This window comes from Cyprinodon variegatus, unplaced genomic scaffold, assembly GCF_000732505.1.
Source record: "Cyprinodon variegatus isolate N-32 unplaced genomic scaffold, C_variegatus-1.0 Scaffold596, whole genome shotgun sequence".
Classification (NCBI taxonomy): Eukaryota; Metazoa; Chordata; class Actinopteri; order Cyprinodontiformes; family Cyprinodontidae; genus Cyprinodon; species Cyprinodon variegatus.
The window spans coordinates 320,656-332,142 of NW_015151049.1; the positions used below are offsets into that span (position 1 = coordinate 320,656).

At 39.3% G+C, this 11,487-nt stretch overlaps 1 protein-coding gene across 2 annotated transcripts; it reads left to right on the forward strand.

The window, feature by feature from the left end:
- Positions 1–1,276: 1,276 nt before the first annotated feature.
- On the forward strand, positions 1,277–9,710 carry tbx22 (T-box 22). 2 transcript variants are annotated; one of them, XM_015392569.1, is made up of 8 exons: positions 1,277–1,623; positions 1,847–2,045; positions 2,664–2,765; positions 3,861–3,978; positions 5,519–5,683; positions 7,055–7,119; positions 7,297–7,382; positions 7,464–9,710. In XM_015392569.1, exons 1-8 carry the CDS (start codon positions 1,497–1,499, stop codon positions 7,991–7,993), a joined length of 1,392 nt encoding a protein of 463 aa, XP_015248055.1. In that variant the 5' UTR covers positions 1,277–1,496; the 3' UTR covers positions 7,994–9,710. The 2 variants fall into 2 exon arrangements, with proteins under 2 accessions (XP_015248055.1, XP_015248054.1); XM_015392568.1 differs by having other exon boundaries at positions 1,279–1,623; positions 3,861–4,035; positions 7,464–9,708.
- The last annotated feature ends 1,777 nt before the right edge of the window (positions 9,711–11,487 follow it).

The window sequence follows — 11,487 nt, forward strand, 5'->3', positions numbered from 1 at the left end:
GATTAGATTGGACGTCCATTAAACAGGGGGAAAAAAAGCTTTTTAAAGATATTATCAGGCCTAAATTACAGGGGAAATATAGTCCGATAAAACCAAAACTGGTTTAAACAAAAATAAAATGAACTTATTTCATTTGGTTAATATTTCATCTAACTAAATTTGCTCTAAACGTCGTTCCAGTCATTTACAACATTGACAATAGTTTATTTAATTCTAAGGCGAGTATTAAGCTCCAAAATATGGGAAAACATCGGGAGGCATTAATTACCACTTAATAAAGAAGAAGTAGTAATTCAGTAGTAGTAAGGAATAATTAATTGTTAATTTAAAATTGGTTTTAGCGGACAGAAATCAGCATTTTGTTGATCTCGACTATTCGATAACTTCGCTGTTCTGCTCCTTGCAGGCTATGACGTCATTTGGTTCTTTCTTTCAGGATAACTCTTTATTTTGCTCTACTTGTCTTCCCATCCACTCTATCCAGAGTTCCTCTTTCTAAACAACATACTGCCTCCACCATGCTTTAAGGTTGACATTGTGGAGCGTTTTGCTCCTAAAGTCCAACATCCTGAAATTACTTTTTTTTTTTTTTTTTTTGAATGACTCTGACCTGGATGACTGAGAATCTTCATCGTGGGACCAAAGCTTCTCCATTTAATGTTCCTCACAGATGCGAAATATTCAGACGAACTGTGACTTTTTCATCAGTTGTTTTTTTTTATTCTTCCATAAAATCAGATGTTTTAATCAAAAGGCCCGTTAGATTTTTCTGAGCTCAATGAAGCGTCTCCATGGTTACCATCACATTCTTAATCCTCAGAGAAGCAGCGTGTTTTTATAACCGTGTCCTGGTTGACCTGTTAAAACAGTTTGTATGGTTGGAATGGGAACACCGAGAAGCAAACCTCAAAGGGTGTGAATACTTTAACAAGTCAGTGTACAAGTCTGCCTAAGATAATAATAATGATAATAATTTATTACTATATATTTAATTGCAGAAAAATGTCTGAACAGACTTTGTTTAATATGCTACAGGAAATGTAAGAAAGTGATAACAAATTATTATTGTTTATTTTTTTTAGATTTGTCAATTCTATATGTTAACACGTTGAAAATAAGGCGTCATTGCCATCAATAAGTATTTAATAGACAATCTAATGTCGGGCTGCAGAGCTTATAGCTCAGGTTCGGTGAAGGAATGAGCGCCGCGCTCTTCCCTCCCTCTGCGTGACGCACAGGGACCAGCAAAGGGGCAGAGAAAAAGTCAGGGAATAAATGAAGTCTGGGGTGGAGGTGAAGAGGCGTGCCAACAATCCACGACTTTGGACCAAAGCAGCGCGTCTCAGAGAACACATGGCATCGCATCGGATCCATTACGCAGCGTTAAGGAGCCGCTGCGAGAGAAAAGGGAAGCTCTGAGTTGCCACTAGCGGGGCCCCCATCCTGCAACTGGAAGATTCATCTTAAGTCCGGGCGGATAGTTTCATCTTGTCGGGATGCAGGGCCTGAGCTCCCGGGCTCACGCCTTCTCTGTGGAGGCGCTTGTGGGGAAACCCTACAAGCGGATGAAAGTGTCCGAGATGCAGGAATCAAGTTCAGCTGCAGATACTGGAATCTTTCACGGTGAGACAAACACGCGGTGGTTTTACGCACAGTCTGAAAACGGAGAGAAAGAAAAAATTAAGTTAAAAATCTTCCGGATAGTTGACCGTGAAGCACATGTAGAACTAAAATATCATTTTAAGGGAAAGAAAAACCAATATTCAATACATTCCACAATCATTCTTTTAAAACGTTTCTTTATCAATATAGAAGGAGGAAATAACTCAAGCGAATATTTTTATAGGCCAGGCTGAACACACCGCCAGTCAGATGACTGCCGCCGGGTCATCACCGTGGAGGCCTGCAGAAAAGCCCGGTCAGCAGCCGGCAGAGAGCGGGACAGAGGAGTCAGAGAGAGGGGTCCAGGCGGAGCTGCAGGGCTCCGAGCTGTGGAAGAGATTCTATGAAATTGGAACAGAAATGATCATCACTAAAGCTGGCAGGTAACAGATCAGCATGCGGGGATCCACGCACACATGATGCGGTGTTATGGCAGGATTAGCCTATGGCTGCATCAATAAACTTAACATTTTGTTTTGGAGAAAAACAACTTTGATCAAATCGCTCAGGACAAAAATCTGAACTACATAATATAAACAAATCCGCTCCTTTCTGTTCAGATCAGATCATCTTTGTTTACCTGCTTTAGAAAGCGAGTCTATCAGCAGCAAAGATCTTTACAGGAAGTGATCTGCGGGATCAGGCTGTTAAATAATATTTCAATCCTTCAAAAGGAAGGATTGAAATATTTAACTCACGGAAATATAAAATATATTTCAGCTTTTTTTTCTTAACAAAATATTTTATTTTCTTGTGTTGATTTTATTTGTCAGGTATTTAGAGCAAGAGAATGAAGAAAACCATAGTTTTATTTTTCAGGGATTGAATTTATATCATGTTCTTTAAAAAAAAAAAAAATTAATCTCGGTTCAACTGCGCAGCAGGCCGCGCGCGGCTCCGCTGCTTCTCCTCATTTCTCTGCGCTGCAATTATAAACAGGAACACTTCATTAGACTATTGCAAACGTTTATTATTTACTTGATATCTGTTGTTTTCTGTAGAAGAATGTTTCCGTCTGTTCGCGTCAAAGTGCGCAATCTGGAGCCCTGCCAGCAGTATTACGTGGCGATGGACGTCATGCCGGTGGACTCCAAACGCTACAGGTGAGTTCAAAAGTTTCAGCAAACTATCTGTGGAAATGGTAATAAACTTGACAAAACATTTGGATTAATTTTTATTTAGAAACTAATCATTAGATATGAATAAAGTTCACATCTAAAAAAAAAATAAAAACCTAAAGCTGATAAATCAAAATAGTTTTAGGATCATTTGAGCAGAATGACATATTTTACACGCTTTAAGAATTTAGGTAGTTTATTCTGTTTAAAATGCTGATGCATCTTTCATAAAGATAGGATAACAGATCTATTCAACATTTTCTATTTAAAAAAACACACCCGGTTTGTAGATATTATTTTATAGTTGAAATCACACAAAGAAGCTTCACTGTTTCTATTATTAATTCATCAGGTTTATATTCTATAAAAAGACTAAATATTTTTTACATCAATCTACTCTAATATTGGGACATTGAATCCTGTTTCATTAATAAATAGGCGACTTGGACCAATGTCAGATTTTAATTATATTGTCTTAATTAATATTAGCCGTTAATCATTAATAACCATGAATAAACTGCAGGAAGTTCTGGGTTCTTCATGCTAGTTGATTTTGCTCAGTTTAAACTAAACCTGAGGAGAAAAATTTAATCAAGCAGCGGTTTGGATCTGAGACCGAATCTAGAGGGAAGCTCAGGATTAATGACGAACCAGCTGCGTCTAAACTTCCCAGTTTGACTGATGCATTGGTCAGAATGAACAGATAAACATGGAGCCTGCATTTTACTTCTGAAACTTTAATCAATGAAACGCTTCATATCAGATCAATGGTTAGCAAGTCAGGCTAAGCATTAAAACTGTTCGATTTTAAACATTTTTGTTACAAAGCTTTTTCTGTGACACATTCATAATAAAATATATTATAAATATATTTATAATAAAACCCACATGATTTTTCTAACATCACACACAGGAATAGAACAGCTGACAGGAGGCTTTAGATATGATTTATTACCATAATAAAAAAGCTAATATTAAAATGTATCTTTTTTTTAGACGCTGCATTGTTGCTGTAAATACCCTCCAAAATCCTCTCTCACTTTTCCCTTTCGATTGCTGATTTGTTTTGGCCTTCTTCAGGTACGTGTACCACAGCTCTCAGTGGATGGTGGCTGGAAACACGGACCACTCGTGCATCTCTCCTCGCCTCTATGTGCATCCGGATTCCCCCTGCTCAGGAGAGACGTGGATGCGACAGGTGATCAGCTTTGACCGGGTCAAGCTCACCAACAATGAGATGGATGATAAAGGACATGTAGGTAACCAGGGATCTGCTCTGCTGAGGAAACTTTCATCATGTTCACTGAAGAAGAAGTTTGAGGCTAATCTGTTTGACCAATTTTAATCGTTTAGATTGAAAAGTCTCAAATAAATATTTTAAAATCAACAAATTTACTCATTTTAAACCTCATTTTATCACCTGGTTTATCTAAAATAACAGGAATAGTAAAGTTAATGAATAAAAGTTATTAAAACAATATTTATGTTTTTAAAAAGGTTGACCAGAGAAGTTTACCTCATTAGCTCTGACTAAATTATTCAACCTTCAGAAACTTTAATTCTTTCTCAAACACAGAAACTATTAGAAGCACATTCCTTTGCTTTAATAACGCAACATGAAGAGGATTATTAGTGCGATTAAACATCTTCAACAATAATATCTTTAATTATAATCTCATTCATATTTTTTATAGTGTAAAAACACTGGATTTATCTGTGATTTATTTCCTGTGTTTTTAGTGAGATGTGCTGCAGAGTCAGTTCTTCGCTGCTTCAGAAGCTTCAGTTAAGCTTGAATCTCAGTTTTGTTTTTAATAAAACAGGAAGGGAGAATAAATCCATCTTTATATGGCAGTTTAACAGATGTGCAAACAAGAATTTGTGATTAATTTATAAAAAAAAATTGAAGCTTTGCAGTAAAAAAAAAACTCCAAAAGGAAATAAAAATATTTGTTTTCTCTTCAATAATAATTAATTCATTATATCTTTATACAGATAAAATGTTTAGTTTAAAACTGCCAAAAAAAAGGAAAAAGTCTTTTCCAGCTAAACTGCCTGAAATTGTTGTTTGAAAGTGAAAGATGTAAACATTTGAAAATAAAGCTTATATTTAGATCTTAAAGGTTAAAAACCTGAAGAATGAGCCTGAATTTAAGAATCTTTGTTTGGGCTCAACTTTCCAACACATTGACGCTTTTCTACCGGTTTTAATTTTATGGAATTTAAAAAAAAATGATTTATTTTGATGTTGTACTAAGTTGTGTTTGTACAACGTCATTTAACTTTAATTAAAAAGGAAATTTATCAGGAAAAATAGATTTTAACACATATAAAACATTTAATCATCTAATCACATTTTTACCTTCACAATTTTACAAATTACCAAATTAAACTGCAGTCGACTCTAGTCTGCAGAAATATACAATGAATAACTTCCTCTTTTGTGATCTACTAAGATGAGTATTTCATTAATAGTCAATTATTTCAATTCCTGCTGTTTTTTTGCAAGATTTTCCAAATATTTTATTTAGAAAGTATAAATTCTTTCTAATAGCTGTAGAATAAAATGTTAAAATATTTTTCAGCAACATATGGATGAGAAGCAATCTAGTCTACTTTCATTATTTTCAGATACTGAACTAATTGAATTTATATTTCTAAAAGGCAGCTCTCCTTCCATTTAAAGTTTTATCTATAAAAACAGATGAACCTACAGAACTTCCTGTGCTGCTCTGCAGATCATCCTTCAGTCGATGCATAAATACAAGCCTCGTGTTCACATCATCCGGTACGACGCTCGCATGGACGCCTCGCAGATCCAGGCTCTGCCAGCCGAAGGGGTTCACACCTTCTCCTTCCCAGAGACCGAGTTCACCACAGTCACAGCATACCAGAACCAGCAGGTCACCATTTATTCTCACTAATCTCATCTGCCAGCACTCTTTGAAAACATTTGAACTAAACATCATAAACTTTCATTTTATAAACTTTCGTAGCATTAAGAGAAGGTTTATTTCCTGTCCTGCAGCTATGAGGGATCAATCAGGAAAGGAGGCAAAGAGAAGGAACCTTCTGTTGAATTAGTTGTTTTAAACAAAGACGAAATGATTATAAAGTTGGCAATTAGAAAACTGCACAACTAACATGGTTAACAGCTTTAATAACACTAGAGGTTATAAATGTTCATCTTTGAATTTTCTTCTTTTTTTGGCTTTTTACGGCACTAGTGGCTGTTTTGTGGACAGTAGGCTGACAGGAAAGGGGGAATGAAAGAGAAGGAGAGACATGCGAAAAAAGGACCACAGGCTGGATTCGCCTCCTGACGCCTCCATACATGGGTCCATAGGTTACCCTAAACATCTCTGAAATTTCTAAAAAGCTTTCTACCATTTCAGAAATGAGAACGTTGTATGACGGAGTCTGGAAGCTCAAAGGGAAAACCCGGAGAAACTGGACCCTGACAGGTTCCAAGGTTCAGGGAGAGAACGGAGGAACTGGGCTAGATGGCCAAAATCCTCCAGAGGCCACCAAAATATAAAATGACTGAGGAGATGAACCTCTCAGATTCTGCTGCCTGCACTTTGAAATATTTTACTTTCATTTTTAAACAACTGTCTGATAACTTCCACATCAAAGATCGCTTTGCTTGGTAGAACCGGGTCGCTCTTATTTCTGATTTGCTCAATATTTGGAAAACATCTGGATTCTTCCCACCAGCAGGTCAGCGATCTGGGTGGGTTCAGCTGAAACCTCTGATTCCAGCCGACAGCCGTTTTATCGGAACATCTTCGGATCTAAACATAAAACAGACCTTTAGTTTCTGCTGTGATCCTGGTTGACATCCCGTACCCGGACTGTTCCTCCTGTTTGTGAAGCCAAAGAGCCCCTCTCTGTAAAACCAAAAATCATGTTGTTTTTAGAGAGGATGTGTGTATTTTACACAGCATACCTAAACCCGCTGCTCGCTGCCATTCCTCTGGTAATAGAGCCGTTTCAGGGGCTCCCAGCTCTTTTCATCAGGGCTCATTTTACTATCAGGGAACATATCATGACAGAAAGCCAGGATGAAGATGTGACTGCTGGGGGGCTGCTGGGGTCCACAGCCTCTTACTGCAGGGCATGAAACTGTAAAAATGTTTCTCTCAGATGCATGTTTGGTGTAAAAGGAGGTGATATCTGCACCTCATCCCTCCTGCATGAAGCTGAGCTCATTGTTAGCTTAAACATCAACAGATGACGCTCTGACTCATCTATCTCCCTCTATTTTGGGTAAGATCACCAAGCTGAAGATCGACAGGAACCCGTTTGCTAAAGGCTTCAGGGATCCTGGACGGAACAGGTACAGCACACCTTCCTACTGCAGGACATCCATGTGAAGCTGCATAAAAGCTTCAAATAACGCTGAAGCTGTGTAAAGCAGAATTTCAAACCTTTCCTCATCAAACGTTTATTCCTGCTGTAGGATGTTTCTGTGTTTTTGCTGTAAATAGAGCTGTTTGCATGTGTTTACCTATAGAGGGGTTCTGGACGGCCTGCTGGAGTCTTATCCCTGGAGAGGCCCTTTGAACTTGGACCTTAAGCCTTTCTCCATACAGCTTCAAGGTATTGCGCTTGAAATTCATTTAGTTTGCTTGTCTAACTTTCAAACTCTTGTAACGGTGTGATTCTGACATGTGTTGACAGGAAGCTCGCCGTCACCGAGCAGCGGGGTCAAGAACTATCTGCCGCTCTCGTCATCTTCAGCTCTTCTTCCGCTCTCCTGCCCTGACTCCGCTCTCCACGCTCTCACTCTGCCCCTCTTCGGAAAGACGTCCACCGACTCGCCCTCTGTTTCTACGCTGCCTAGCAGAGTCTTGTCCTCCCTGGGAGCAGATGGACTGAGAAATATTCCTTCTGTTCCTCCATTAGCAGACCTGCCGTTTTTCTCTGCGCTGCAGGGGAAGAAAGCCCTAAACTGCAGGGATCAGTGTCTGCACAGGTCTCCTGGGAGCTCTTCATGCCTTATCCAACTCCACACCCCACTGAGCCCCCAGCGGTCCTCTTTACCACCTCATCTTGCTGATACTATGGCTCCCTACTGTCTTTACAGCTACAGCTTTCCTCTGAGCCCCCAACTCACGGCTCTTTCTAGAGACGGCAAACTGAGCGAAAACACCACAGACTATCTGCTCCGGCATCCTGCGTGGCAGCAGACCTCCAACCACTGCCTCTGACAGCTGCACAGATACCGGCCCAAAAAGAAAACCAGCCAAAAGTTAACAGAAAGAGGAACAATTCTGCTTCAAGCACGACTGAATGGGAAAAAAATGTGACCCATATTTAAGAAGTGATTAACTTTCTGTGTTCCAAGCACAAAAACTGATCTGGAAGCTGGTTAATGAGCCAAAACATCCAAACTTTGAATAAATATGCAAACCTTTTTGTTCAGGATGGATGCCGATTGCTTTTTTAAATAAAGATTAGTGCTTTAAACTAGTTCAACTTGCAATGTTACCAAAGAGCATAAAGAACCTGAGGTAAGGATAATTACTAAGACCAATTGTATTTACTGTAAAAGTTGCTGTTAAAATAATTATTATAAAATGCCAATTAAAGTATTTTTTTTTTTACTATTTTAAGATCGGTGCAGCTATTCATACATCCCCAAACATAGGTACAAATATGATACAATGAGTATGCATGTAATTATTTTTGTATGTATCTATATACATACATATTTAAATAAACATGTAACTACTAAGATATATATATATAGAGAGAGAGATATACGAACATCAGTTCCTGCATGTTTGTTTCAATCCACGCCCACAAACACGAAAACATGTGAAAACGCAAATGTCTGCAGAAACCTATATGAGCCAGCATGCTACCTACTAGGAGCAGTTTTCCAGCTCCTAAATACTCTGCAATCATGGAATGAAATCCTCTGACAGTGAACAGTGTCTCAGGTCCAGCCACCCTCACCAACAGCAGGAGCTCATCAGCTACTCTGTGGTTTCAGCTAAGAAACAGCTGCCAGATTTCTGGCATCCAGCTTCCATTTCTTCACCAAACATCCAATAACTAATCAGCGACTCAGGGCGGTGAAAGGATTGTTCTTCAGCGTTACTATTTGACTCCAACATACGAGAAAGAGCATCTTTGCTCGCTGACATGGTCCAAAGAGCCACATGGTCCAAAAAGCTGTAGTTAAATTAGTTGTAGATTCTTCTTGAGGCTTTAAGTTAAGGAAATTCACGAGCATCAAATCAAAGGAAAACTGTGGCACGCCCTATTATCAGTTGATGTGATAATTCCTGCCTTCAGCTCCAACTTCAGGCCAAATACCAAACTCTGTTTAGGGCAAAGCGGGGCACGATGGGGGAAATGGACTGTTTCCCAACAAACGGTCATAACCAAACAGCAATTAATGTGTCATAGCCGAGTGCGGGAGGAACAGGCATGGGCTGGAAGGGGGAAATAGCAGGAAGGAGTCAATTTAGGAACCCAGGCGGGGGGGGGGGTAGTCTATTTCAGCCAACCGTCAGGTGCAGCACTATCAGACAGCTTGGCCTTTGTCTACAGACACAATCAGCCCAGGTTACTCGATACTGTCGGCCATTTCCATGTTTGTCTACCGAGGACCAAAATTTCTAACTCCTAACCCATTCCTGATCTTTCAATTAAACTAATTGCTTTCATGCGAGGAGAGCTGAACTCTGCACCTGTCTCCCCCCAACCTGCAGCTGACACACAAACACTCTGAAAACTTAACAGATGCAACTGTAGAAAATTACTTAAAACCTCAAATAAACTCCTTTTCAAATAAGAGAAAAGAAGCAACAAAGAATGAAAGTCAATTATGCAACAACTCTGCAAAAAGCAACACTTTTAAGGGGTTTGGAGTACTTATATTAATCTGCTTATGTGAACTCTGTTTTATTTTTTACATGCAAATAAAAAGATAAAAAAATAAGTGAAACCCCAATGTTTTATGAAAGTACCACGTGTTCCTTAAATCCACATTGTAAATATAATGATGCAAAATGTGTCCACATAATCCTCTTGTAGGTGGCGCCTGAAATAACAGGGAAAGCGTGCAGATTTGAGGTTGGAATAACATCAGGAGGGGATGTTTCTGGGCCATTCGGTGTGATTGACGTGTAGTAAAAAGGGAGGGAAACTTGACCCCAGAGTCATTTGTTTCCAATCATGGGAAATGGCATCCAGAAATAGGAGAAAAGCTCAGCGGTGAGTGTAGACATGTAAATATACTCCTCATTCATTAGATTAGCATACAGAGAGGTGCAGCACAAACATGCTGCATGTCAGTTATCTCCTCCAAAAGGTTGCAAAGCTCCTCCTCCTAGAGCCCTGCAGCACTGCTTAAGCTAGGCCCTCTGTGGAGGTTTATATGGATACTATTTTCTCTGCAAACTCAATAAAAGACGAGTTATTTATCAGGTCAGATAATGAGACAGGATTAAGCTCGGCTGTATAAATTGAAAGTGAAACCAGCTGTGTCTGATATTGACTAACCGCAGAGTGTAATGCGGAAAGGCAGAGCAGTTTAACAACTATTGCCCGTTTTTTACTACTCCATCAGACATGTGATACAATTTAACGATAAAATGCCCCCACTACCCTTAAACTTAGCCTTGTTTTGAACCAGCTAAGCTGTGAAACTTTGTTATTAATGTAGAAAAATCCCTTCTGAGCTTTTATTCTTTGAATCTCCAAAACGTATTTATAAAGGTAATGAATTTTCTTGCAATAATATAATCTGTATTATTTAATCACATTTTATTGCATTACGACCTCCAAATTTTATTAGGACTGCATGAGCAGCTGTTCCTTCAGGATCCAGACTAAGACTCAGCTTTATTAATCCCTTCGGAAATTCCAGCAGCTTATACAGAGTTCAAAGAGTTAAATCAAGATGCCATTAAAGATCAAATACAACAGACATTAGGAAAATAGTGTATATAGTATCAAACAAAATTATTAAAAAAAGTTGTAATGTCCTGGAATATGTTTCCTTTAGATATAAAAATATCTGCACAGTAGAGAGCTGAGGACAGACTACACAGAAGCTGACTTGGATTATTGGACTGCAGAGATGGACTGACCTTAGAAATAAGTAAAGAATATACAGACCAGACAGTAGTTATTGCACAGAGAGAGGAGAATATTGCACGTGACTGACAATAGGTAATGTTTAGCCCCCTCCTTGGACACCTGTTTATCAGGTGTCCAAGGAGGGGGGTTCTGACCCCTGTCCCTCTTACTATCACCTCCTCCTCCTTCCCCCCAGTGAGGAGTTGAACAGCTTGATGGCTTGAGGAGCAAAGGAGTTCAGCAGTCTGTTGCTCCTGCATTTGGGGAGCAGGAATCTCCCACCAATCAGGCTCCTCTGAGTGGTGAAGACAGTCTGCAGAGGGTGGATGACATTGTCCATAATGTCCAGCAGTTTAAGTGTCCTTGTCTCTGCCACCATCCCCATAGGGTCCGGCTTCTAGCCAATCATAGAGCCAGCTGGCCTCCCCAGTTGGTCCAGTCTGGAGGTGTCCTTCATGTATGTGCTGCTCCTACTGGCAACCAGTGTTGTTTCTGGCAGCAATCTTAGATTTAGTCTTAATCTTCAGGATGTAAACGTTTAGTCTTAGTCGTATTTCAGTCATTACTATATATGATAGTTTTAGTCTGTTTTTTTATGCAATGAAATATT